The sequence below is a fragment of the Drosophila simulans genome, chromosome 3R (genome assembly GCF_016746395.2).
Source record: "Drosophila simulans strain w501 chromosome 3R, Prin_Dsim_3.1, whole genome shotgun sequence".
Taxonomy (NCBI): domain Eukaryota; kingdom Metazoa; phylum Arthropoda; class Insecta; order Diptera; family Drosophilidae; genus Drosophila; species Drosophila simulans.
In genome coordinates this window covers 23,262,355-23,289,895 of record NC_052523.2, presented here as the reverse complement: position 1 = coordinate 23,289,895, position 27,541 = coordinate 23,262,355, and the positions used below count along the sequence as shown (strand labels likewise).

At 44.0% G+C, this 27,541-nt stretch overlaps 6 protein-coding genes across 8 annotated transcripts; 3 read left to right on the top strand and 3 right to left on the bottom strand.

The window, feature by feature from the left end:
- The first annotated feature begins 85 nt into the window (after positions 1 to 85).
- LOC6729822 (fibrillin-2) lies at positions 86 to 4,945 on the top strand. Of its 2 annotated transcripts, XM_039294868.2 has the most exons (4): positions 89 to 245; positions 305 to 471; positions 885 to 4,771; positions 4,825 to 4,945. In XM_039294868.2, the coding sequence occupies exons 1-4, from the start codon at positions 144 to 146 to the stop codon at positions 4,878 to 4,880; spliced, it is 4,212 nt and encodes a 1,403-aa protein (XP_039150802.1). In that variant the 5' UTR covers positions 89 to 143; the 3' UTR covers positions 4,881 to 4,945. The 2 variants fall into 2 exon arrangements, with proteins under 2 accessions (XP_039150803.1, XP_039150802.1); XM_039294869.2 differs by lacking the exons at positions 885 to 4,771; positions 4,825 to 4,945 and adding an exon at positions 538 to 805 and having other exon boundaries at positions 86 to 245.
- A 2-nt stretch (positions 4,946 to 4,947) lies between these two features.
- On the bottom strand, positions 4,948 to 6,319 carry LOC6729821 (protein takeout). Its single transcript, XM_002105088.4, has 4 exons — positions 6,038 to 6,319; positions 5,729 to 5,978; positions 5,469 to 5,602; positions 4,948 to 5,393 (listed from the first exon to the last, which is right to left on the bottom strand). Exons 1-4 carry the CDS (start codon positions 6,162 to 6,164, stop codon positions 5,035 to 5,037), a joined length of 870 nt encoding a protein of 289 aa, XP_002105124.1. The 5' UTR covers positions 6,165 to 6,319; the 3' UTR covers positions 4,948 to 5,034.
- Positions 6,320 to 6,683: 364 nt separating this feature from the next.
- LOC6729820 (circadian clock-controlled protein daywake) lies at positions 6,684 to 7,735 on the bottom strand. Its single transcript, XM_016177646.3, has 4 exons — positions 7,571 to 7,735; positions 7,265 to 7,511; positions 7,077 to 7,210; positions 6,684 to 7,020 (listed from the first exon to the last, which is right to left on the bottom strand). Exons 1-4 carry the CDS (start codon positions 7,653 to 7,655, stop codon positions 6,710 to 6,712), a joined length of 777 nt encoding a protein of 258 aa, XP_016036522.1. The 5' UTR covers positions 7,656 to 7,735; the 3' UTR covers positions 6,684 to 6,709.
- A 1,990-nt stretch (positions 7,736 to 9,725) lies between these two features.
- Positions 9,726 to 11,161, top strand: LOC6729819 (extensin-2). The gene is made up of 2 exons (XM_002105086.4): positions 9,726 to 9,886; positions 10,257 to 11,161. Exons 1-2 carry the CDS (start codon positions 9,875 to 9,877, stop codon positions 10,950 to 10,952), a joined length of 708 nt encoding a protein of 235 aa, XP_002105122.1. The 5' UTR covers positions 9,726 to 9,874; the 3' UTR covers positions 10,953 to 11,161.
- A 2,930-nt stretch (positions 11,162 to 14,091) lies between these two features.
- Positions 14,092 to 17,527, top strand: LOC27206673 (tyrosine-protein phosphatase non-receptor type 23). Its single transcript, XM_039295820.1, has 4 exons — positions 14,092 to 14,382; positions 16,176 to 16,360; positions 16,417 to 16,693; positions 16,759 to 17,527. Exons 1-4 carry the CDS (start codon positions 14,374 to 14,376, stop codon positions 17,386 to 17,388), a joined length of 1,101 nt encoding a protein of 366 aa, XP_039151754.1. The 5' UTR covers positions 14,092 to 14,373; the 3' UTR covers positions 17,389 to 17,527.
- Positions 17,528 to 17,863: 336 nt separating this feature from the next.
- Positions 17,864 to 24,834, bottom strand: LOC6729818. Of its 2 annotated transcripts, none has more exons than XM_016177645.3 (5): positions 24,417 to 24,832; positions 21,739 to 22,029; positions 21,295 to 21,652; positions 20,604 to 20,807; positions 17,864 to 18,123 (listed from the first exon to the last, which is right to left on the bottom strand). In XM_016177645.3, the coding sequence occupies exons 1-5, from the start codon at positions 24,420 to 24,422 to the stop codon at positions 18,110 to 18,112; spliced, it is 873 nt and encodes a 290-aa protein (XP_016036504.1). In that variant the 5' UTR covers positions 24,423 to 24,832; the 3' UTR covers positions 17,864 to 18,109. The 2 variants fall into 2 exon arrangements, with proteins under 2 accessions (XP_016036504.1, XP_039151750.1); XM_039295816.1 differs by lacking the exon at positions 17,864 to 18,123 and adding an exon at positions 18,288 to 19,233 and having other exon boundaries at positions 24,417 to 24,834.
- Positions 24,835 to 27,541: the final 2,707 nt, after the last annotated feature.

Here is a 27,541-nt window from a genome sequence, read left to right as displayed (position 1 = left end):
GCTTTGCTTGAATTGAGTTCGAAGATAAGTCCCCTCAGCCAGTGGTTTTGTTTCAAGCAAAAGCATTTGCAAAAATATTTAGCACAAGCGTCTTTAGTAATATTTTGAAAGGCATTGGCATCGGTTGAATACTTGAAGACACCATGTGGATTTGTAGAATAACAATATATTCCCTGCTCCTCGGACTCGTTGCGGCTCAGATCTGTAATGTTATTGTTACTAGGAAAAATAAAGGAACTACTGTGGTAGGCGGTCCATCAAAAATAATAATGCAATTCATTCTTTAACTCATTTCCGTGTTTAGAACGTTCAAACGAAGGATTGCTGCAAGGGTTACAAAAAAGTAAGGAGCTCCCCAATCAGATGTATTGCACACTGCACAGTGGATTGCTTAAGTGGCTTTTGCACGAAACCAAATGTCTGCACCTGCCGGAAAGGATATGTCAACTTCAATAACGATCCATCTCACCGGTAGGTAATACGATCAACCATTATTTAATTAGGACATTTTGTATTACTTAATGTATCCGAATGCAGCGTTTTCTAGCGTATGAAGTTCAAGTTGCCTGAAACTAAAAATTAAAGTGTCTAAAGAGGTTCTCGGCATATATAATCGCCAAGCTGTAAGATTGTATTCCCAACGACAGCTTCATGCATTTCATTAAATTCATTTTTGTGTTCAAATAAAATGCAGATAATGGCTATGTAAAATACAAATATAATCCCATAAAAGGAAGGAAATGAATGTTGATTAGGAGGTCATAAACGGCTTTGGAATTGTAAAATTCACATACGAGATAATAAATGCCAAATTGAAAACTTAAAAGTTGGTCACAAAAGCATCGAATTGATATGTGAAATTTCAATTTTTTCCATTCGTACAGATGTGTGCCCTACTGCAGGGGCTGCAGTCGAGGAACCTGCCAATCTCCTGGCCGCTGTATCTGTTCCGCGCGCCATCTGCTGGACAAAAAGACAAACAATTGCATACCCCAATGTGCCAGTGGTTGTCCCAATGGGACTTGTATAACACCCAACCAATGTAGTTGCAACAAAGGATACAAGCTGAATGCAACCACCCAGGTGTGTCTGCCAACATGCAAGGATAACTGCAAGGCAGCCAATGGCTTCTGTGCGGCTCCGAATCGCTGCGAGTGCAATCAAGGTTTCATTCCCAAGCCAAAGTCCAAATCGTTTGAGTGTCAGCCGAAATGCAAAAATGGCTGTAGCAACGGAGTTTGCCGGGCTCCCGACAAATGCGAGTGCAACAAATTCTACAAAAAGGACATCGATGGGAACTGCGCTCCAGTCTGCGAAGACGGATGCGTGAATGGGAACTGCACTGCCCCGGACGTCTGTCAATGTCTGCCGGGATATACGAAAATAGGGCACAATGTCTGCTTGGCCGTTTGTCCCGATGGTTGCCAGAACGGAGTCTGCGTGGCGCCCAACGAGTGCTCCTGCAATGCCGGATACACGAAGCTGGAAGGTGTCTGCACTCCTGTTTGCAAGGATGGATGCGTGAACGGATTCTGTGCTTCTCCAGAAAAGTGTTCCTGCAATGATGGATACGAAATGGACAGTGAAAACGGATGTTCTCCAATTTGCCCAGGTGGATGCAAGAACGGATTCTGTGTTGCCCCAGGAAAGTGTTCCTGTTATGAAGGATACAGCATGGAAACAGAAAACAGTTGTACACCAATCTGCTCCAGAGGATGTGAGAACGGATTCTGTGATGCCCCAGAAAAGTGTTCCTGCTATGATGGATATGCAATGGACGGGGAAAACAGATGTTCTCCAATTTGCCCAGGTGGATGCAAGAACGGATTCTGTGTTGCCCCAGGAAAGTGCTCCTGTTATGAAGGATACAGCATGGAAACAGAAAACAGTTGTAAACCAATTTGCTCAGAAGGATGTGAGAATGGATTCTGTGATGCTCCAGAAAAGTGCTCCTGCTATGATGGATATGAAATGGACGGTGAAAACAGATGTTCTCCACTTTGCTCAGGTGGATGCAAGAACGGATTCTGTGTTGCCCCAGGAAAGTGTTCCTGTTATGAAGGATACAGCATGGAAACAGAAAACAGTTGTACACCAATCTGCTCCAGAGGATGTGAGAACGGATTCTGTGATGCCCCAGAAAAGTGTTCCTGCTATGATGGATATGCAATGGACGGGGAAAACAGATGTTCTCCAATTTGCCCAGGTGGATGCAAGAACGGATTCTGTGTTGCCCCAGGAAAGTGCTCCTGTTATGAAGGATACAGCATGGAAACAGAAAACAGTTGTAAACCAATTTGCTCAGAAGGATGTGAGAACGGATTCTGTGATGCCCCAGAAAAGTGTTCCTGCTATGATGGATATGAAATGGACGGTGAAAACAGATGTTCTCCAGTTTGCTCAGGTGGATGCAAGAACGGATTCTGTGTTGCCCCAGGAAAGTGTTCCTGTTATGAAGGATACAGCATGGAAACAGAAAACAGTTGTACACCAATCTGCTCCAGAGGATGTGAGAACGGATTCTGTGATGCCCCAGAAAAGTGTTCCTGCTATGATGGATATGCAATGGACGGGGAAAACAGATGTTCTCCAATTTGCCCAGGTGGATGCAAGAACGGATTCTGTGTTGCCCCAGGAAAGTGCTTCTGTTATGAAGGATACAGCATGGAAACAGAAAACAGTTGTAAACCAATTTGCTCAGAAGGATGTGAGAACGGATTCTGTGATGCCCCAGAAAAGTGTTCCTGCTATGATGGATATGAAATGGACGGTGAAAACAGATGTTCTCCACTTTGCTCAGGTGGATGCAAGAACGGATTCTGTGTTGCCCCAGGAAAGTGTTCCTGTTATGAAGGATACAGCATGGAAACAGAAAACAGTTGTACACCAATCTGCTCCACAGGATGTGTGAACGGATTCTGTGATGCCCCAGAAAAGTGTTCCTGCTATGATGGATATGCAATGGACGGTGAAAACAGATGTTCTCCAGTTTGCCCAGGTGGATGCAAGAACGGATTCTGTGTTGCCCCAGGAAATTGCTCCTGTTATGAAGGATACAGCATGGAAACAGAAAACAGTTGTAAACCAATTTGCTCAGAAGGATGTGAGAATGGATTCTGTGATGCTCCAGAAAAGTGCTCCTGCTATGATGGATATGAAATGGACGGTGAAAACAGATGTTCTCCAGTTTGCCCAGGTGGATGCAAGAACGGATTCTGTGTTGCCCCAGGAAAGTGCTCCTGTTATGAAGGATACAGCATGGAAACAGAAAACAGTTGTAAACCAATTTGCTCAGAAGGATGTGAGAATGGATTCTGTGATGCTCCAGAAAAGTGCTCCTGCTATGATGGATATGAAATGGACAGTGAAAACAGATGTTCTCCAGTTTGCCCAGGTGGATGCAAGAACGGATTCTGTGTTGCCCCAGGAAATTGCTCCTGTTATGAAGGATACAGCATGGAAACAGAAAACAGTTGTAAACCAATTTGCTCAGAAGGATGTGAGAATGGATTCTGTGATGCTCCAGAAAAGTGCTCCTGCTATGATGGATATGAAATGGACGGTGAAAACAGATGTTCTCCAGTTTGCCCAGGTGGATGCAAGAACGGATTCTGTGTTGCCCCAGGAAAGTGCTCCTGTTATGAAGGATACAGCATGGAAACAGAAAACAGTTGTACACCAATCTGCTCCACAGGATGTGTGAACGGATTCTGTGATGCCCCAGAAAAGTGTTCCTGCTATGATGGATATGCAATGGACGGTGAAAACAGATGTTCTCCAGTTTGCCCAGGTGGATGCAAGAACGGATTCTGTGTTGCCCCAGGAAAGTGTTCCTGTGATGAAGGATATAGCATGGAAACAGAAAACAGTTGTACACCAATCTGCTCCAGAGGATGTGAGAACGGATTCTGTGATGCCCCAGAAAAGTGTTCCTGCTATGATGGATATGCAATGGCCAGTGAAAACAGATGTTCTGCAGTTTGCTCAGGTGGATGCAAGAATGGATTCTGTGTTGCCCCAGGAAAGTGTTCCTGTTATGAAGGATACAGCATGGAAACAGAAAACAGTTGTACACCAAATTGCTCCAGAGGATGTGAGAACGGATTCTGTGATGCCCCAGAAAAGTGCTCCTGCAATGATGGATATGCAATGGACAGTGGGAACAGATGTTCTCCAGTTTGCTCAGGTGGATGCAAGAACGGTTTCTGTGTTGCCCCAGGAAAGTGTTCCTGCAATGAAGGATACAGAAATGAAACGGAAATCAGTTGTGTACCTTTTTGTAAGGACGGATGTGTCAACGGGCTTTGTGTTTCTCCAGATGTTTGCAAGTGCGATGACGGATATATTTTTGTTGAAGAAAGTAAAAGTTGCCAGCTTGAGAAGAAGCTACATGGGCATTCAGATTGTGATCAGAACTGCCGAAATGGAACCTGCGTCGAAGGAATATGTACTTGTAGTGAAGAATATAAGCTGCACAGGAATGAGGACGACAACAATTTGATCTGTCTTCCGATTTGCGAGCCCGAGTGCCTCAATGGATTCTGCGAATTTCCGGGGTCTTGTGTCTGCTGGGATGGTGAGAGTCCGATAGATGGATACTTATGCCAATCTATGGATTCACTTGGGTCCCTTACACGACAGGAAAAGAATTTAAGACACTTGAAGTGGGTATTTATAACGATTGGTGCAATGGCCTTCATCTTGGCAATAATAGTCGCCATGCTGATGACCTATATATTTAAGAAACGCTCGTATCACGTGGACAAGAATGGTAAGCCTTGATTCAAAGTTTTTGGATAAATTAATGATTTTTCTCGTTTTTAGAGAGGGAGTTCGGTGTATATTTCTCTCCCAAAAGGGCTGATATCATTCGAGCCTGAGCTTCAACGGCAAGACAGCAATATTCTCATTATATAATAAAGCTTACTGATAAAATGAAAAAGAATATTCGTTTATGATTTTTATTACACATTTTGAAAGAATTTATGGGATGGGATGGCGTACTACAAGTTAACAATAATTGATATCACTCAACTATTCTTTTCTACCAAGTGTCTCCTTTGGACCATAAAGTTGCTGGGGCGTTGGTATGTCCTCAACGAAAAAGTTGGCTGGTATTAAATGGAAAACCGTAGACATTACGTCATAAAGGATATTTTCCACCGTCTCAACGATGAGTGGCTTCAGTGCCTCGTAGAAATCGCGCCAGTTCTCATTGAAAAACTCATTCGTACTGCGCTCCACCTCCTTGCTGCGTCCATTGAATAGATTGTCCAGATAAGTGCGCACTTTGGTCAGATTCAATTGAACCTGCACAGAGGTCACGTTGTCGAAGGTGAAGCCACCCTTTTCATACAGACGTATTTTTGTTAGTAGCAAAATGTCCAGATCATCTGCGGATATTTAAACGTGTTAGCTGCCCATTTGCTCCCATACCCGGATTTAAATATCGAAAGAAATCTAATTACCAATCTCAATAAATATTTTTCCAGAGCCACTCAGCGGAATAAGGAGTATTCGCCCGGCCATTTCATACCTTCCATCCAATCTCATTTTCGGAAGATATATTTTGGTCTGCCAGCTGAAATCTTTCTTGCTGACACTGGTGGTCGAAAAAAGATATTTGGTTAGGGTTTAAATCTATTAAGATATCTGTTCCGTGAAGTTGCAGAGCTTTATTAACTCGAACAGCAGCAGTATATATGAATTTCATATTCTTCGTACTTACCGACTCTCCTTGACCTTTGTGTTGGCGAAACCCTTGACCACCAGGTCAGTCAGATTGGCTCTGATGGTGGCCACCTCGTTGTTATCCTGCTTGAAGACTATATCTCTTACTCTCATGGGATCAAAGGGACCAAACCGCTCGACCACCTCAGGTATTCCAATGTTCAACTGATCGAGAAGCTTCTGAATGCTATTCGTAGAGCACTTAGTGAAGCCCGGTTCGTAGATCCGACAAGATGGCAGAAAGGCAGCTGGGCGACACGATTGGCTAACATTGAAAGGAACTGCGACTCTAAGGACATCCACTTACGCTTTTCAGAATAGTAGGCAACGGCTGAAACCATCGACCTATCCATGGCGATTTCATTCAGGCACGAAATGGCCAATAATCCACTCCAAATGCCGAGCAAAGTGCGGCCGTAGCGCGTGCTGCTCATGGTGCCGTACTAGCAGGTGTTTATTAATTAAGTAGTTAAGTATCTAAGTAGCTCAGCGAATAGTATCTGTAGATGTATGTATCTGCGGCCTAGGCAGCCGCTGCTCAGTCACATCAAACAGTGTCACGCTTTGAAACCGACTAGCCGGCTACTTGCTGTGATCCGGCGTTTTATTCTCAACCGCCAAGATCCGAGATTCGGGTTCTCATATATGGTAACGACTTACAGCAACCTAACGATGCCGGGGCCAAGAGCAACTCATGTTGCTTAATATAATATCATTTTAATTCACCTATTTCCTGACTTAATAGCGAGTATACAGTGAGAAAAGTATCTAGAGATGCTAATATAATAGAAATACTTTAAATGCAAAGATATGAAAATAATTTGTAATATAATTCTAATACAGTGTCACCAAAAAACAATCAAGCATACATATTTTATAAGCTCAAACACATTTTTACTACCTATTTAATACTTAACGACGGAGTACGAAAACCCATTAAAATAGCATGAAAGTACCCGATTATATGCTAGTTTAGCATTTAGTGAAAGTCTTTAATCAAATAGGTAGCTGGTACATAGACAAAGGTCTTCTTGAACCGATCCAGGAGCACTCCGCCAACTGTTTGCTCCACCGCGGGACGCAGTACTTCATAGAAATCGCGCCAGTTCTCGTTGAACAAAGTGTGCGCAGTGTCCTCCAGATCCTTGTTGCCGCCAAAGAGATTTTCCAGCTTGATGCGGAATTGCTTGATCTCGCGGAAATTTACCTTTACACTTTGCACATCAGCGAAATAACCATCTGAGGTGGCCAGCGGTTTGACAGCCAATTCCAACAATATCAGAGCATTTTCTGAATAAAACCGGCTTTAAGATAGTAATTCGCATAAATTGTAGATTGTATCTTACCAGCTTCGAAGTACCCTTTGCCATGACCATTGAGATTCAGCGCTACCACGTGTCCTTTGACTTTGTAATCGAAATTGAAACGCAGCTTGGGCACGGAGATCAATGTCTTGGCCACATAGTGATTGGGATCCCAGCTGATAATTTTTTATGGTCAAACTTGATTTTGTCAGAATATTTGAATAGCTTACCTGGATTCCATGACTAATGCTTGACCAGCACCTGCTACATAGACTTCCTTCAGATCGGCATTGATAGCTATAGACCTACTGGCATCCTGCGTAAATTTCACCCTCTTGATGTAAAGAGGATCAAAGGATCCCACGGCATTGTAGCCGGGAATTCCGTCCTTCCACTGACGGAAGAAACTCTGGAAATTTTTGGTCAGACAGACATTGAAGTTGGGATCCCCCACGATGCAGGGGACTAGAAAGTCGGCTGAAAGTAATCATTTAAGAATATTATTAACTTAATATGTTGTAATGAATGTTAATTACGTTTCTCTGCCAGATATCTAGCTCCTTCAACTGCTGAAAGGAGTACGGCTACAATGCTTAGGAACTTGGCAACTTTGATAATCATCTTGATGATTTGATTCCAAAATGTGATGACTAGAACCGTTTTCTTTGAATGCTCTGATTGAAATGACGATTCTGTCTGGCCTCCGGTAATTTTATTCGAAATGAACCGCTCGAATGTATAACTTTTAAAATCATTTCTTTGTTTTGCCGTTTTATATATATTTAGTTTATTTATTCCTACTCTGTTTTCGGTACAATTAGTAAGTAAACGAGTTTGGCCGCATTAGACTTGTTGTGGTCGTACAGGGTGCCTAAATCATTCGAGTCATCTGATGCGCTACCCTAGCCCGTAAATGCATTAATTTTTATAATATTACTTAGCCTTTGCCTCGCCGGCGACTCCACTTCCAGTTGTAAGATTCAGCAGTTCTAAAATACTGTCTTAATACGTATTTCTATATACTTAGCCATATATTCTAGGCGGCAATTATCTCACTTTCGCTGGAGCCGAACTGGTTATACAAGATCATTAAGATGTGACGACTGTAATGCTGACGGATTTATGTGGTTTAGTAGATCTCTCTTAAGCAAATATATTCCAGTTAATTATAGATGACAATACTAGCAAACTACCTTTGCATAGATGCATACTCAAGTGAGGAAAAGAAGCCAAGCGAATGTATTTATCTGCATGCAACCATGACCAAGGTCTGCGGTTCTTGGGTTAACGAACTTGTGGTTTTCACATAAGTACCTACACAGAAAACAACGAATTATGAATTATGTATCATGGGAATATGCTTATTTTAAATACGCATGCATTTTAATTCTTTGCCGCAGTGAGACCTGAAAATCTGTGAATCTGTTATGGGACAGGCAGAATTTATTTCATGAATTGCTTTTTAATAAGGTACTTGCCGTATTTTTCACAGTGTAGAATGTGCTTTTAGCTGGATGAACGCAAATCCCCCGAAATAAATGGAATAAATTCAGTATTATAATGTAGGTTGACAACTGTGTTTGTTTTGAATGTGGTTTTGGGACTTTGGCTATTTATTTTATATCAATTGGATCCTACGTAACTGGTTGTTTGTGAAATAAATTCTATAAATTGATTTAAATTCTAGAAATATCCAGAGATCTAGCCAAATCATCACATTTTTTTTGCTGCCTATGACGTAATTTCAGCAACCAGTTTTCTTAGCCAAAGCATTGACTAGGTCAGTATACCAGCATATAAGTTTTCGTATTGCTTTCTTTTGCCAGCATCAAGTGTGAGTTTTGACAGGCTAAGAGAAATGGCTAAATCCGCTGTCAAATTGCATGTTGTGGTTGCAGATTGCTATTGGCCAGTGCACTTCACTGGGAGCAAGGTGTTTGGCCAGGTATTTGCAATCGATTAGCAGGTGGGGGGGAATTGACTTGCATAATTGGAATGCTTAGCAAGTGCAACACTTCCGCACCTCGCAGTACTGGCATTTTATTCTTTTCTGGATTGTAGATTTCAGTGATGCCAAAGGTACTTTTTTAATGGCATCTATAAATTGTTTTTAAAGACAAGTAACACTTAATAAATCGGCATGAATTGTAAACCTTTTTAGATGGCACTTAAAAACTATCTTACATCGCACTTTGTATCTTTGTATCTCAAACTAGAGTGTACCCATATGAGTAGAATATGGAACAAGTGCCAAGTGTACCTAGTTCGCATCACTGTTGCTGCTCAGATCTCATTGCGTATGCGTGAGTGTTGCGGTCTGGAAGCATAAATTGCTGGCCAAGAATTCGAGTAGACGACGTTAACAACCTGATTGAAAATTGCTGCGCGTCGGCCCGCTGCTGGTAAGTGAATTACCTGTAGAGGTGAGTGAGTGGGCATACCGCTCGTGTACTTACGTCCAGCTGGCCGCCGACCGCTTTCGATTTCTATGCTGCATTCCAAGCCAAGTCGAATCGGTTCTCGGATCGGATCGGGAGCTCGGGCCTCGGTTAACGTATTCGTTTTCGTTTTCTGATCGCAGCTGATCGCCAGATCCAGAGACTTCGGCTTGAAGCTTTAGTTTCTGCCATGGTTTTTTCCCCTCTTGGCCCGCTTTTGCGAAATGTTGACTGCGGTATAAAAAGCGTTGCACGCCCTGATTTTCTTTTGAGTTTGTCGTTTCGATTCGCAGAGTCTCGAGTGCAAGTGCAGAGCACATTTTCCATTTTCGCAGTGCATTACTACTTTGGGAGATTGGTGAAAACGGTTCGACATTGACAATTGGTTCTAAGCTTGGCAACATGTTGAAATTGGTAAGATGCAGCCAGGGTGCTTATAGTGTTACATCCCCAAAAGCTCGATATTCATATCGGTATGCAAAAAAGTGTTTTCAGAATTTGCGCAGTGAATTTTTAGAATGCAATTTAGCCAACCGGTTTGTTCAGATCAGTGTCTATGATAAAGAGTAACTTAATTGCTGGTTTATTACTCAGCCATGTCCTTGAGTGAATGTTTGTGCACTGATAATCAGAGCAGCTAATTAAGGTATTTAGCCCAAAGTAAGGCAATAAAAGTTCATGTGTAATTGCTGTCTTTACAGATGGGTGTGACCGAAATGGTGATTTAATGATACAAACGATTTGAGTCACTCTTTCACTGAACTCTTTGTTTTTCAATTTGCAGACCTTGAGCTTGGGGCTTCTGCTTCTGGCGGCCCACAGTGCGTATGCGCAACACCAGGACTACACCACACCGGTGCCCATTCTCAAGCAGATCGACAAGCACAACGACGACGGATCCTACACATATGGATACGAAGCGGCCGATAAGAGCTTCAAGATCGAAACCAAGTACGCAAATGGTGAGGTCTACGGAAAATACGGCTATGTGGATGACCAGGGAAAAGTCCGGGAAATAGAGTATGGAGCCAGTAAGCGTGGCTTTGAGCCCGCTGGCAGCCACATCAATGTGCCACCACCTACGCTGACCAACAGCAATCCCTATCCATTGGGACCCAACGAACTGGACGATGGCCAGTATCGCGAGGACCCCTCGGTGTACTACAAGGACCAGAAGTTCAATCGCCCCCTTTCACCGGCCAGTAAATTCAGTCTAAGCGATTTCGGCCGCGGCCAGCAGCAGGCGTACGCCCCGCCCCCTCGGCAGCCCGCCCCCCAAACGCCGTACTACAATCCCACACCCCAGTACTACAATCCCCCGGCTCCGCAGCCCCGTTACTACCAGCCGCCGGCCCAGAACTACTATAATCCGCAGCAGCAACAGCCATACAGGGGGTTGCCGGAGCAACATCATCCCTCCCTGCGAAACCTCAACCTCTACACCGGTTCCTATAGCATCGACTATACGGGCCGGAAGTAGAAAGGATGTCCTTTGGATGGGGGGATACCCTCTGCGTTGGGCCAGAGAGTCAGGGACTGAAGTGTCCGAGGACAATGTCAACTTGTTACTGCCAAATAAATCAGTCACTCCGCACAACCCACACATATCTATTACTGTACCTGTTTATATATGTTCTTGAATGTGTGTAATAAATCGAGTTTCGAGACCTGAAGCGTTTACAGAGAAAACGAAGGTGTTATGAAATCATTAAATGTTTTTGGTAATTCCTATGAAAATCAAAGGCAATTAGGGTGTTAAATTCAGCTAGCAAACATTCAATCAATTTACGCTACCTTTTTCGCTGTCATTTACTGCTAAGTAATTGTTCTCAGTGCTGAGAAGTATTTGAAATATCTGCTTTGGCATTCAATTTAGCCAACTACCAGGTTCCGCTTCAATTAAGCCGCCCCACAGCAGAAATCGTAGCAAAATCCAGCCGATTGAAATAAAGGCAAAGAGCCCAGCAAGTGGCCAATAATCGTTAGGCCATTACGTCAACACAGAATGAACGAGCCAAAACAACAACAAAAAAAGGCAAGCATTGTGGCCAATTCAGATTGAAAACCGAAGTGGATTTGCTGTTGACTGGAATTTGGTGCACTTATGCAATGTGCTGGCCCCAAACCACTTTCAAATGCACTGCCACCAACGGCCGACCAGTTGGCCATAAGCTGTTGGCCATAAGCATGGTCTATGGTCTATGTACTTGGTGCTGGGTGGTGGCACCACTGCCTTTGTCTTTTGGGTGTGGGTACTGCAGGTACTGGAAGAAGTGGCTTAAAGCTGGTTGGATAATTGGAAGTCACCCTCGGATCAATGGGCAAACAAAGAGCTTAAATCAGCGTGGTACTTAACTGTTCGTTAGCCCAAATGAGCTATTAATTAGGTAATTTAATTGAATTTGACTCAAATTTTCTAAAGGTTTACCGTTTTATTAAAACGCATGATTACCAATTTATATTGTATTAGATAATAAAATAGTTGTTAAATACTTCAACTAAGAGCTATTCCCTGTTTACCTTTAAGGCCACTATTTATAGTTTGTCATATACATTTGGTTGTGAGCGCTATTCAAGTTCCTTTCCACTGTGCCAGTTGGCCAAGTCAAACATTCAAAGCGTTTTGCTGGCGGCACCAGCGAAGAATCAAGTCCAGACTGCACCTCTTAAAAAGCAGTGCACAAGCACACATTACAGGCTTTGAATTATTTGTATATATTTTCAGCATTTATATAATTCCGCAGAGCAAAACAGCGAAACTGGTCTGAGGCTGGGGCGTTGGCATGACTCAAGAATTTCCTGCAAAACTGTCTACTTTGCCATGGCTGACTTGCGAACAGCTGCTGCACTTACCACATTATTTTGCAGCACCATTTTCTGAGGTGGCAAAAAGCCGTAGGTAGGGAATTGTTATGATTCCCATTCAAAAATGCGTGGGCGGAGATGCTGCAGTGGGTCGAGTGTCGCATTGAAAATATTCTACTCCTTTGGCCCTGCATTCAATTGCATTGAATAGTTCGCAATCAATGGAGGAAATGTACATTTGTAAGCTGGAAATAAATGAATGGAATGTCAAGATTCTTGGAAACATACTTAACAAAGATAGTTCTATTGTTAAACCATTTCTTAAATTATGTTATATATAAATACCGTATTTTTTTTATATATTTTAGCGAACTCTTTCGACCTTGATCGTGGCAGTGCGTCTACGCATGCTCGCAAGTTCAGGTGCACGCCCATTTGCCCCCCAGACCGCTGCCCACGAACAAAAGCCGGACACAAACTAGTCTTTAAAATGATATACTCAACAAAAACAAAAAAAAAAAGAAAAAAAGCAACTGACAAGCGAAATAACAATCGCACGCACTTGAAGACTGGAAATCGCCCTGCGTCATGGGCGGCACTTGAAGGAGGCATAAAGATACATAAGGGGGGCGCCACTGGGGGGCAGGCAATCGTTGACGGTTTCCTGATCTGCGGCAATGTGGTGCAGTGGCCGACCAGTTTTTCAGCTGAACTATTGCCATTCCGCTGCGGGTTGCATGGCTGCCTGGTTCATGTGGTTGTTCAGCTAAAACGGAGTGCTACCCGTGGTGTGTCATTAATTCCATCAGAATGACTCCCGCAAGGCCATTCCGCGTGGCTGCGGAAAAGTGCAGGCGAAGGAGTGGGGTGCGGCTAACACTCTGGAAAGTGACACGTTGCCTGGTTCTGGTTGTGATTCAGACATCAAGCATACGCACTGTTGAACCACCGAAAACAACATGGAAATAAATAAGATATTTCTTCGCTAGCTGGTTTGTAAACTATTCGGGTATCTATTATATTCTTTTAAAGAGAGATTATTTCTTTTTTTCGAATTATAGAGGATGTCAATTATGACTGTTTAAACATAATTTTATACAATTTATAGGCAAACCAGTTTCAAAGAGCTCACAAAAATAGCTTGCCAACTTTGCTTCATATTTTAACAATTTATGGGCCTCACAGTTTTGATTAATTATCGTGGATGGCCACATCTCAATGAGGTTAGTTGCCAAGCGCACCGAAGGTCGGAGTTAGAGGTAGGACTACCTACCACCCTGATTTCGAAAGTAATTTGTTAAATTTATTAAATTGTTTTGTGGTACTTAACGACAACAAGTGGGTGACCTAATTCGTTGAGCTGTGGGGTCAGAAAAACTCTTGAAATTGGCAAAGCAAGCAAAATGAAATTCTTTCTTTAACGTTGGGCGAAGTTTAAACTTTAAAAAGGAATATTTCTTTTGACGTAAAATAATTTATTGCATATGAAATTACGTTTATTTTATATATATGGTCATTCTTGGCCATTCCTGTGGCGATGGCTAGGAAAAGCTCTTCAAAGCACAGAGAGAACTCCGATGAATTCGCTGTCTCAAGCTCGATCAAGCTCCGCAGCCTCTCTTTCTCTCTATATATCTCTATATCTTTTTCTCCAGAGAAACATTTCCACTGGCGACCGCTCTCCGTCCTTTCGTTGGTGAAGTTTTGTGGTGCTGCGGCTCAGTGGTGCAGTGGTGCGGGATGTGGGGTCTTTGGTCCGTTATGGGAGAGGGAAAAAGGTTTTCCGCGATCGGTATATAAAGCGAAATACAACAACCTGGGCGGCTCAGTTGCCGTCGGTCACAAGTTAATACTCCACGCGATCTCCACCGAAGTCGGTCCGAAGAATTGGCCGATTTGCCCAAGATAGTCACCCGGTTCATTAGGGGATTTGGAATTGGAATTGAAATTGAAAGTGCTTTGTTGTCTTCGCCACTCGATATTCAGCTGGGTGTTGCCAGCGAAGGCCTTTTGCGATTGCATTCAAATTTGGTTTAATCGATTCGAAATAGCTGGCCCCACAAAGCCAATCAGCGGATACAATTCAACAGTTCAGCATGAAAGTGGTATGTGAGTGGGCGGATATATATGTCGATGGGTGGTAAATATCAAAGGTCGTTCGACAGAATCACTGGATGCGTGGCCGCAAAAGGGGTGTATTTGCGACTAAAGGGGAGGTACTGATCTGTAAACTTACGTCATCGCCATTGCGGCGACTGTTGTGCAAATATCGCATAATTTGCTATGCAAATCGAGCGAACCGTTAATTTGCTCCCAGCCCCAATCGCAATTGTTCAGCTTGGCTACAAGCGACATTTTGCCAGTTCTTTGTGCCCGATATCCAGTCCACCAATCCACTCCACTTGGCACCCAATTTGGTAACTGGATTTTGACATAATTTATGAACGACGCAGCTTCTTGAGAAAAAAGTTGCAGGAACTTCAATCAGCACAAGTTGCACTAACAAGCTCGCCGCTGCCACATAGTTGTGCCCCCCTTCGGTCCAGCGTGAAAATATCAAAGGCAAACTTTGGATCAGTTCACACGCGGCACTTAGCTTTTTGGTCAGTTTCTGTTCGGTTTTCGGCGCACTGGGTCCCCCGAGCATGTCGTGGCCTGGATGTATCTCTATCTCTAGCCGTGCCTGTATCTGTATCTGTATCGGTGCCTGTATCTAACTACCTGTCCGTCCACCTGTCCGTCCGCGCCAAGGCTGCAGCACATGGAGCCTAGCTAGTGAAAGGTTTTGGCATGCGGAATGGCTGAAAAAACAAACCATAGTTCAAAATGCCAAAAAACCGGAGCTAGATTCTGACCATCAAAGCTTGTTGGCCCTGTTGTTGGGCTAAAACCATAAAACCTAGGTCTAACATTTTCACCATTTCTGTGAGCTTAGCGAATCCTCTTCTTCACAAGAAACTGAGAAATGTTTTGAAATGTAATGGATTGATTTAAATATTTGATTGCAATTATTGTGATTTATGCGAAAAGCTCCCACGAATTGCAAAACATGGATAGTCACAGACTTGTCTTTCAGTTATTCAGTAATTTCGCGCAAATTTCTTTGGCATTTGCTTGCCGCAGCCGCATACTTGCAACACATTTCGGCAAGTGTGGGAACTTTTCCCATTTTCCCATGCATAATTTGCGTGCCTGCCTCTTTCGGGTTTTCTTCGCCCCTGCATTTGCTGCCGGATTACCCAATTGCAGCTGCGATATGTTCGCTGTGTGGGAGTCACATGGCTGGGCAACGATAATTGGCATTCCCCCCAGCTTCTTTGGCATCTTTCTTCCCGGTAGCATTTCTCCACGCCATTGCTGGGCATTCAATTAATCCCGTCCAGCCCATCCTGCTGAGCGGCCATATCGCGTGTCATTGGGATTGGGCTTTCAATTGGGCTCGGCCTTTATGCAACTACACAGAAATAAAAAGGAAAAGGTTTTCGTAAATTTAAAATTCCAAAAGAATCTTATTCACAAAATTCCCATATTCTTTTGATTTCGCTTGTACTTCTTTTCGTACTCGAAATCGAAGTTATTTCTTTCAGTGTTTGTAACTGAATCCGGGGTATTGGTTCCTGCTTGGCATTGAGGGTGTCATTGGCCGGCGGAAAAGTGAAAGGCAGCCTGACTTAAGACTTTTGTAGACATCGTCGCCGTCTGGCATTCTGGCCAGCACTCAGACTGTGATGCACTGTCAAGGTGTTTCGATGGCCAGGGGCGAGGTGGAAACCCAACTCTTCTGGCAGACAGGGTGCAATTAACTAACCGGTTGTCATTTGACAAGACAGACTTATGCCCATTTATATCCTATCACCACTGATTTAATTGACTTAAAAAGAATTGGCTTATCTTACAGATGCATCGCGTGCTCTTTGTCGGCTGCCTCATAGTGGGCGTGGGTATGGTGAGGTCACAGGACTACCAAGACTACCAGGAGAACACACCAAGGACTGCTCCTCTACGACTGCGAGCTAATGCCGCTCCTGCTCGAGCTGAAGCGCCACGGGCTGATCCAGTGGCAATCCTCAAGCAGATCAACAAGTGGGTAACAAATTAGACATAAAATTACACTAAATACACATAATATTCCACATAAGGCACAACGAAGATGGCTCCTACACTTATGGCTATGAGGGAGCTGATGGATCCTTCAAAATCGAGACCAAACTGGCCACCGGCGAAGTAAAGGGCAAGTACGGATATGTGGACGAGACCGGAAAAGTTCGAGTAGTGGAGTACGGAGCCAACAAGTATGGCTTCCAGCCATCTGGAGAAGGTATCACCGTGGCACCGCCCACACTGGTGGATGAAACTCTCAAGGAGGAACCGGATTACGCAGATGAGCCGGCACCACAGCGCCCGCAGAAACCCTATGTAAGTATCAACACACACTTAATCGAATAATAATTAATTTGGTAAAACTGATCATTTCTTTCCAGCGTGTTCAGCGTCCCCAGCCACGCCCTCAGCCCCGCCCACAACCTCAACCCCAGCCGCAGTATGTGCAATACGAGGAGGAGGAGGAGCCACCACGTCGAGTTCAGTATGCCCCAGCTCCTCAGCCGCAGCCCCAACCACTGCCGCAGCCACAGCATCTGCCACAACAGCACCACCAACCATCGGTGGGTCCGGCACCGCCAAGACTTCAGGTTCCTGGAGCTCAGCGCACCACCGACGTTCTCTACTCACCGCTGCAGCGTCCCGCTCGCCCGGAACCGGATTACTCGCAGACGCAGAGCTTCGGCGATGGTCCCTCGAATGTGCGGATTTCCCGACCCGTTTACGCCCTGCCCCCCGCCTCACCAGCTCCGAGCAGTGCCCGGGCTCAGGGATTCCTGGCTCCCGCCTCCGGTGGACGTCCGCTGCTGGAACCGGTGGGCTTCGGCCAATCCCAGGGACCCAGCGCTCGTCCTGTCCAGCAGCAGCCGAGCTTCCAGCCACAACCGCGGCCACAAGCTCGCAGTGGCGGAGGCGGTGGCTCCGGATTGCTCGATCAATTAGCCCGGGACTATGCCCTGCCCCAGGGAAATGCCCAGCCGCTGCACGACATCACCTTCGGCTACTACTGAGCTGGAGTTTAGCAGGCGGTTGCAGTGCCCCTCATCCTGAATAACCCAGAGATTCCTTGCTTCTAGGTCCTAATCGCACAGGTGTGCCCTGTCCTCAGATTTTCTAAGCGATAATAAAAATTCCCTGTAATAAATTTAACTATGATCGAGGAGATTTCATTTGCTTAAGTTCAATAGTTATACGATAGTTTAATGGTACAAATCATAGCCTTCTTTCAGGCTTAGATTAAAACAACATTTTCGCAGGGCTAGAAGAACTTGTCCATAATCATACATATAACATATTTTTCTTATTGCGATTGATATATATATATTTGATATACGGCACTCCAAATGAATAATACATTTATAAATGTAGTATTTAGTCTACATGAAATTACCATTCTTTTACATAAACTTTACATGGTATATCGCGGCTTGTGTAGCATACTTTTCGGCCAAAAATAAATGTACCAACCAAATAAAAGTCTTCGTGTTTAATCAACGATTTATTTAATTTAAATACTTAAACGTAAGATGGGGAAGTTCAATTAATGCCAACTGAAGTTTCTGGGTTGCTCTTAACGAAGTTCTTCGAATTCGGAAATGTATATAGAATGGGGGGAGTGACAGCAGATAGATTCGGAATAGGCAGGAACGGTTTGACTAACTCTAGGATACGTGGAGATATGGACGGTGCTGTTAACGAACTGGGCGTGGTCCACAGCTTCCTCATCGTCCTCTACTGATGGTAGACTGCAAAGAGATCGGTGAGAGGTGAGAAAAGGGTTCCCGATTCAATGTGTGTGGTGGTGCAGCAGCGCAGGAAAGTGGGTGTGCGAGAAAAGATAGAGAGAAAGTGGGTGATTCATTGGTGGTGCTGGGGATCTTTTGGAGCATGCTGTGCTGAGACATTCGGATGCAATATCAATGGCGCGCTTTATTGCCAACCATCGCTGGGAAGCTCAATAAATAATTAATTACGATTAGCATTGCGATAACGAGAACATAAATAAGTTATAGATTTAGGTAAATGCTGCACATGACTTAGAGGACTATAAGCTAAGAATTGCGGGCGATCCCATTAGACCTCCAGCAGGCGGTTGAACATCAGTGGATCCTGTATCTCGTAGTCCTGCGGCCGGAAGACGCGCTTCGCGTGCTTGCCGCCCGCCACCTGGCGGCGCACCTTGTAGCCACCGCTGTGTCCTTGGTGGTGCGGTGGTGCACTGTACACGTACTTGGACTTTTGCACCACCGGCGGCAGGTACTGGAAGTGGGGCGACTGCTTGTGCACCTGCTTCTCGATGGAGTAGACGGGTCCGCTGCCGTGGTTGTTACCCTTCCGCTTGGCCACTTCCAAGGCGGCTATAATGGGTGTCAGATCCTTCAGGGCATTGCTCTTGGTGGCGTGGTAGTTCTCCACCCTGTAATCCGCAGCAGCTTGCGGTGGCGGAGCCGCAGCTGCGGGTGGCGAGTAATCGTAGCCCTCATTGGGATGCTTCTGGATGTAGAGTTCCTCGGCGGACGGGCGCTTGGCCATCTGGTGGTACACATCCGCCGGATTCTTTGAGGCGGGATTATAGGCAGCTGTTATGGACTCAGTGTGCGACAGGGACTCCAAGGTGCCCAGGTTACTGGGCAGCGGTATGCCATAGCTGTTATAAACCTCAGCCTGTTCCAAACCCGTACCCGTTGGCAAACTGGTATCCAAAGCCACTGTCTTGGAGGCCGTGTACTCAGTTTTCCCGTTGGGCAGCAGACTGAGGATCTCCTGGAGCTGTGCAGCCGCCTTGCGGGCTTCCTCATCCGTCAGCTTGGAGTGGCGTCCATAGATGTTAAAGTCATTGCTATTTGCGCTGGTCGCTGCCGTTTTGTGGTTGTCGTTTTGAGTTTGTGGGTGTATGATGTGGTTGTTTGTTGTGGTGGTGTTGTTGTTGAGGTGTGTATGCAATGAGATTTCATTAGATTTACCAAATTAAATATTTGCGTGTTTTTATGTTTGGGTATTTACACTTGGCTTGGTCTGTTTGTGTAAGAGTTGGTGGGTGTATTTCAATAAGTATAAAAACTTTTCATTATCTTGCTTTATGAAATTTTAAAATACTTTTTCTTTTTCAATTAACAAATTAGGAAACTGCACTCCAAAAATGAAAAGTGTGCAAGATGCGAAAAGGTTTAATACTTTTTAAGAAATTTAGTTTTCTCTGTTAACTGTTCTTGTTGTGTTAGATGAGTTTAGATTCTTTATACAAAATTATTGGTTTACTTTACACATTTTGTACATTTCTGCGCAGCTTCAGGATGATTTGCATGATGATCGTAGATGAATTCCGGTTTTAGTTTTGGTTAGCTGAATGAGGATAGTCGATAGACCGCGTTTCATTGAAGGTTTCGCTGAACTCTTTAATGGGCCACTGGCTATATACGTATGCGCAACTTTATCAAGTATGCGACATGTGGCCACTGCAAATGGCCCCATTAATATCTGTACAACTCACTTAAGTACTACTGGTGGTTAACGTATATGATAGTAACGGATATATATAAGATATGATAAATTATTGAAACATGTTCACATGTCTTTATGTACAATGAATCGATTAATGTTCGCTTGCGCAATGTGTTAAAAAATCGAATAAACTTAGCCTAGGAAATGTGCCATTGGAACAAGTTCCATGGGCCTGGCCATACATCAATAGGCGCGCAAGGAGAGATCTCGACTGGCGGTGTTAATATTTACAGTATTTACAATGTATCTCGGTTTTTGCCCCGTCTTCACGAGCCATGAGCAACTGATGATGGTGCTTTCACTTTCTACTCGTTGTTTGCTGTGTGCGGAAATAAGGTGAGGGCCGCCAAAAGGGCGGTGGGATATGGGGGCGGGGCGGCTGAGTATGCAAATAAAGCTGAGTGATTTGCGATTGCAAGTTGATGGGACAAGGCATCTTTAAGATACACTTCTAGAAATTTATCTATTACTTTGCTTATGTTTTGCAAAAGGGTAAGGTATATAAAGTTAAGTATACTTTAGTCAGAGTAAATATATACAAACATAAGATTGTCAAATAATCGTATTTACAAATAATATATTACAAATTGATTCATAATATTATTATTATTATTATTAAGAATAATCAGTTTAAGAACCGACACCAAATTCTGTTACCAAAGCATTGTATGTACAGTGGAGATTGTTTAGAAGGTTCTGTTTGTCCAGACCCGTAACTACGCACCATCTTGTCCATAGGCCGATGGCAGATAGTTGCTTGGCGGCGACTCAAAGGCCGCCGGGTGGCTAACGCTGAAGGGCGCCCCGCCGCTGTAGCTGGCCCCGCCCACCGGCGGAAGGTACTGGTGGGTGGCGCTGCTGTAGGACGGGGGCTTCGATGGCGGACCGTAGCTGGCGTGGCCAGTGGGTATCTCGTACGTGGTGATCGCTGCAACGAGACAAATGCGGAGACATTCAGTTGGGTAAAGTGGAACGCAGTCGCCGATGCCGACGGAACGGGTTGCTGGCGAAAACGAAAGTTGCCGGCCTGGCCAGGTTCATTGCACGCTCCATGCTCCGATTTGGCCATTGGATCTGCAGCCAAATCGGAGCTGGGAGTTGCCTCTTCCGTTTTGGCCAGGTGCGGCTGTGTTGGTTATTAGGCGGCTTAATTGTCATGCATCTAGTTCAGCAACCGAGTTACGTAAGCGAAAGACAATATGTTTTGATTTCATGGCCCAATGGACAATGGCATATGCATTGGAATAAATATTATAGTATCGCGACCTAGTCCAATTTCTTTGTATACGAGTGTCTGCTGGACTACAAGGAGATTGAACATATGTAACTATATATGTTTTGGTTGCTTCATGGGTTAACCTTATAGACACATGAGGAAGTTCTTAGTACCTTGTTCTTTCTCTAAGTGTACTTACTCTCGTGATGCACTACGGGTCCAGGTGCGGAGACGGTCTTGTGCCCACTGCTGCCGCCGGAGGAGGCGCCCGACAAGGAGGTCAGCTTGGCGAACAGACCGCCGCCGGAGGAGGAGTGACTAGTGGCGTAGGTGTGCGAGTTGATGTGCGCCGAGTTGATGATGGACTTGCCCACGTCGGTGACCTTGTCGCCACCGGCCGCTACCAGGTTGCCGCCCGCACTCAGCGCGTAGCCGCTGCCCTTGATCAGCTGACCCTTGAGTGCGGTGACCCCGCCGGTGATGGCCTTGACCGCCTGGAAGATGGTGTTCAGCACGGATTTCTTGAACGACCAGGGATCATAGTCCACAGAGTTGCCCTGGAAATGGTGGAGAAATTAAATGGATTAATCGCATTTAATTGATCAATTGATTTCGGTTCGCGAAAATGTCGTTGTCAACTTACATGGACAACGATCTCGTGGGACTTGTAGCTGTCTCCGCCACCGCTGCTTCCGCCGGAACTGCCGGAGGCGATTGAGGCGGAGGCCTGGCCAATTCCCGACAGCAGGCCGGACTTCAGGTGCGCCACGTAGTCGAAGCTGCCGGACCGCTTTTGCACCTGTGACTCCTTCACACTCTCGCCCGGTTCGTTGTCCAGATCTGTGTCCTCCAGGGAAAGGGACTTATCGCTAGCTGGAAGGGCGTGGCACATCAGAGGGAGGGCGGCCACCAGCAAAAGACTTAGGCTGAAGACCTAAATGTGGTTAAATAAATTAACAAATTGCGACAAAACTCTAGGTACAGAAATATACAAAACTAGAGCACCCAATTTGTAAAATGAGAGTACATTTTTGCAATATCTTTGGTAGACTATTCATAATTTACATGACAGCTACAACAAAAGCTGTAGACAACAAGGAAATTCAATTGCCGAAATGTGTCTCTGCAGAGCGGTTGCACCACCATCGCTTTTTTGTTGCTGCTTTTGTCCGCTTGCCACATCTGTGCACTCATTTGTCAACAGTCACACACACACGCACACACGGTGTGCAATCATAATCTGCCACTTACCGCCGATATACAAATGTGACTCGTAATCCTCGATCTGCGTACGCAAAACCCACTAAAACCAGACCCCTAATCCTTTACAGTTGAGCGGACTGGACTAATTGGCGGGGGTGGATGGTCATAACCGATTTGGCCAAGAGGGAGGCTAAAACGTTGCTTTGACTTGCGGCATTCGCAGCCGCTTCATGCTCCATCAACCTGCCAATATGCTAATTGCAATTGAGGCTAATGCGCCGTGGAATCCACTTAATCTTTGGGAATTGTTATTGCAATTGTGCGTAATAGTATTAATTGACTAATTCCATAGTTTTTTGGTCACAACTTTATAACTCTTATCCGAATATAATAATTTATAATTGTAGGCAGTGAATAAAAAACGTTTAAGTGATTAAGAAAAAAGTGGTTTAGGAAAATGAAAATTAAATAATCATATAATTGGCTTTCCGGAGCGTTGATATCATTTTCTCGACTATACGTTTTTAAACCTCATCAACTAAATGTATATCTCTTTTTTTTCTCCACGTTTTGGTTAAACGCCATAAATGTTCGTGAGTAGTAATCATTTCCTTCCATTAAATTGCTTTATATTTTTATGAAATTGTAGGAAACATTGGTTGATATTACGCTGGCCTTATTTTTGGCCATTGATTTGTGCAATCCACTTTGTGAAATATTATCTTGAAATTGAACCAGATTTCGATGGGGAAATGTTGAACAAGCTTTATTGATATTTTTGACAAATGCGTTTTAAATTAGTTTTTTATTTGGGTTAAAGTGGAACCGCCTCGAAAAATATTAATTGAATTGGCACCCTTTCTCCCCGCGATGGCGCAACCTCCATTATGACTGGCCAAATATGTTGGGATATCTTATACAATGCATTAATTGCCCCAGGCCATGGCCCAAACAATTGGCCAATTGCAATCTGCATACAAATGCACTGATTAATCAAAATAAATATTGTTCTTCGTTTTGGGATTGCATAAGCAGAAACATAATAAAACAGTGGCAACAAATAATTGAAAGTTAATTGCTGGCCACAATTATTATTTATGGTTCAGCTGACTAATTAACGGTGTGCAATTTGTGTGCAAAATTCGCTCGAATCCATTGGCATATTGAACTGTTGGCCAATATTTGCCAAAACCATTTTCCCATCCTAGCCTCTTCGCTTTGATAGCTTTTTTTTTAGTTGGCCGACACTATTTGTTGTTGTTTTCTTTTTCTGTTTGCTCATTGTTATGGCCAATATTTTGTCTGGTCAGAGAGTGAAAGTGTTGTATTTGCCGGCTTGGTGGCCGAAACACACTCGCTCTCTTATTCCGTGTTCACAAATAATTAGCATACTAATATTATTGCTTAATGCTCGATGAGCAGAATGCCTACACTGTCTTTTTTATTTTCTTTTTCGTATACATGTTTATATCTAACTACCTCAACTTTGACTGGTAACTTAATTGCGGTAGGTTCGGTTTACGAACTCGTTTATTGTCGCTACGTGTGCCTCGCCTCACCTGGTTCGTCTTCGCTCTCCGCCTGGCATATCATCACCTGGGCCGTATTCAAATTTCTTAACGATTTTCGAAAGCAACCCGCTGAGGGATAGAAGCCAGCGGCTCTGACATAATAATTATGCACGACATTTACCTTCGCACTCGGTCAAATGGTCATCGCTTCTTGCGAGTCATGACATAAGGTACCGAGCGACTGAAGGTCTAGTTTGAACAACTCCATCTTCCTAGCCGCCCATGGAGTGCACTGAAGCATCGATTGGGATTTTTGGGTTATCCACGAGTTGCGCAATGCGAAGCATCTCTATTAGTCACTTATGCGAGACCGCGCGCTAGACATCACGCAGCTCTGGAGCTTAGCTAATAGCGTCAGCGATGTGTGGCCAACATACGTACATAAAACGGGTTTCGCTGCAGAATGCCTTGCACTTGAACTTGTTTGCCAAAGAAATTGCATAAACTAGATATGAGCGGGGAGGGGGAGGAGATGTATGTCCAAGATTAGACCGCTCAATTAGTCCAGTATTCGGATCAACTTTCACTGCGCTATCCTGTGACTTACCTTCATTTCGTGCGCCTGCGTTTTTCGTGGACTTAGCTCAAATTGGGCCTTCGATTAGCTGGGCGGCAAATCGAGATCAAAATTCACTTTTACCGATGACGTCCTCGGGTTGATTTTTATTTTCTAGATACTCTTTTTTTAGCGCTGTCTCCTCTTCACACCAACTTTCTTCACTTGGCCACTTGCAATTGGCACTTTTGGCCGCCGCACTTTTTCGACTTCGATTTCGAACCGTTTCGCTTCACGTTTGTTTTGTCATCGGCATTCGTCTCAGCGGTTTGCAGCGCGCACACAAAATTTCACTCTCCACTTTCTTTCACCGATTCGAGTCTCCCGATCTGGGTATATTGTAGCTGCGGTTATATATCTCGGCAACGTCTGCGCTCGAACTGTGCTCGAAAATCGCGTTGTGCGGCTTATTTAAAGAAATCACCGGAGAGCCGGCAACGAAGTGCATTTTGAGCGGTTTTTGGGGGTCTTTGCGAACGCTCTTAGTGGCGGGGTTAAGAGTGTTGGCCTCTCTTTCCTGCTCTTTTTGTGTTACAATTCATTTTATATATTTTTTTCGGCAGCATTGCCGACATTTTCATGACAGCCTCTTGGCCGCAAACGAGTGTCTGGGGTTCAATGCGTTTCGAGTGGCATCGGCATCGGTGTTATCCACATGTGGCAATCCGAAAACTGCAATGCGGCTCATTAAGTTCGGTGGCATAAACGTGTTCGACTGCTCGAAAAACATCACTGTTGGCTTCGTTTTCTGACATGGCCCAATCGAAAGACTGAGGCAACGAACTTGAAATGGCATGATCGCTAATGGAAAAGTTGGTATCGAAAGAAGTAAAGCAAGGACAAGACTTTGCTTTGGCAATATTCTGAGATTCTACTTTTGTAGTTCCATTAATACTATACCATATTTTTGTTATGTTGTAATCCCTGCCAGTTAGACACATTTAGTTGTACATTTAAAGGTTGAATCAATATCTTAAAAAATAATTGATACAGTGAATGTTGGGCACTAAGCAGATAGGAGTAGTATTGTAGTTTGTTATGTCACAAATTGAGTATGTTACAAATCCTTCAGTTGCGTTATATATTCTTGACCCAAAGCTAGCCAGATCTCTAGTCTCCCACTTTTCTGAGAGCAACAACCTTGAACCCTTGAAGTGCGTTGCCTACTGATGGAAGCCTTCAACTGCAGACTCCAAAACAGAGTCCCCAAATATCAACACAGTGCGAACTTAAGGGCAAGCCATTATCTAATGTTGCGACAAATGGGTGCAAGTCAGCCTTTGGGCCCTCCTCTCGGTAAGAGTTCACTGTCACTATGTCAAAAGCGGTTCATTTGTAAACGTGCCAAACAATTAAGGCGAACAATGCTGGGGTTAACAATGGAAGTTTGTGAGATGCCTGCCTGCTTCCATTCCCTGGTGACAAAGTCGGCCCAAATGGGTAAGTCCTACGTAGGTAAATCCACGATTCAAAAAATCCCCACCTCTTACTGGACTGCGGTTATCTAACCGAAAGTGAAATGGGCCCAGACCGACCAACTGCAACTGCCAAGTGAAGTTGCAACTGCAATAGCAACTGCAACTTCAACTGCATAAATGCAAAACGCGAAATGGGCATGAAGAAAACTTGGCCCAAACATAATACTTAAGCACTCGTAGTTAACAAACTGTAAATTTGTTAAACAGCAAAAGGAAAACAAGACGGGACAAACCAAACAGCAGCACAATAATGAAAATGAAAATAAGAAGAAAAACCCCGACTCATGTAATAGCCGGCGAATATATACTAATGGGACAAGATAATTGCAATTGGGGGCGGTAGCTGCCGTAAAAGGGTTTTAAGTGGTAATACCCTATGACGAAAATGTTGCTTACAAATTAGAAAAATTTAAAAATAATATGTAAAACATTACTATTAGAATATTAGCATTTTGACCTATTCTAAGTTTGCATAAAAAAGCGATTGAATATTTACAACATTTTTTTATGATACAAGTTAATTGCCAGTTAATTGAGCTGAAAAATCTGAGCTGAAGGCCATTTGCAATTCGTGGAAAATGCGATGGTCCGCTATTTTTCCCTCTCCGAATTGTTTTCCTAATACTGTTTGTATATTTTAGCCACTGTTTATTGGGTTGTCAACTCAAAGAGTGGAGCTGGGACATATAAATGTATTTTGTGCTATAATTTGTGGTTAAGTTAAGTTTCCGCCGAACCGACAATGTGGCCATTCAGTTCAAGTTGAATGCACAGAAAGTGAATCCAATTCAAGTTAACTGATGTTCCGCACCCAATATTGCGTATACGCCACCGCAGCGATAATAAAAGCAAACTATCGAACGACAAACGGTCAAATTTAAAAAAGGAAGGAAGTAAGATTGAATTTAACATACAATTTATATTGGCTCATGGCAGATAAAAGAGCGATGAGATAACACGGGAATGCAATAAGTCCACAATTAATATTGAATTCATTTTTGTCACGGGAATTCATGTCCTGGGTCTTCTCATAAATAAATTTATAAGACGCCTGGCTCCCGAGTGCCACTTCCTGCCATTATGGCGTTCGGGTTTTTTCTATCTTTTTATATCATCATCCAGCCAAAGTCCGAGGCCAAAAAACACACATGTGCTTTTAATTTTTCACTCACTTTTCATGGGTTTTCCTCGGCTGCTAGTGTTGTGCCTTGGTTTTTTTTTTGTTAATTGACGTGTGGCAATTGGCAGAGCGAGCGCAATGTGAAAATGTGTTGGGAAAAGTTTTCAGAGTGTAACGTGAAGTGCGATAACAGGCCGCTGCGCATTGGGAAATGCTAGAAAATACCCGAGCATCGACCAGCGAACACCGAACACCAGAGCCACCAAAGTCCACTCCACTTCCTCGACTTCCTGCTGCAGTTGCTCGTTAGTTGCGCAATGAACTTCAACTTCAAATTCGCAAATGTTCGGCTGCGGCGGGGACAAAAATATCTGAAATCCATATCGGAAATGAACCCGTTTTTGGCAATTTTTTGTTCGATTTCTATTATGCTTTATTTGTGTGTCTAGTTGAGAGGAAACTGCACGGCATGATTCAATTTGGTGCATTGTATATGGGATATGGGATATGGAACGCCA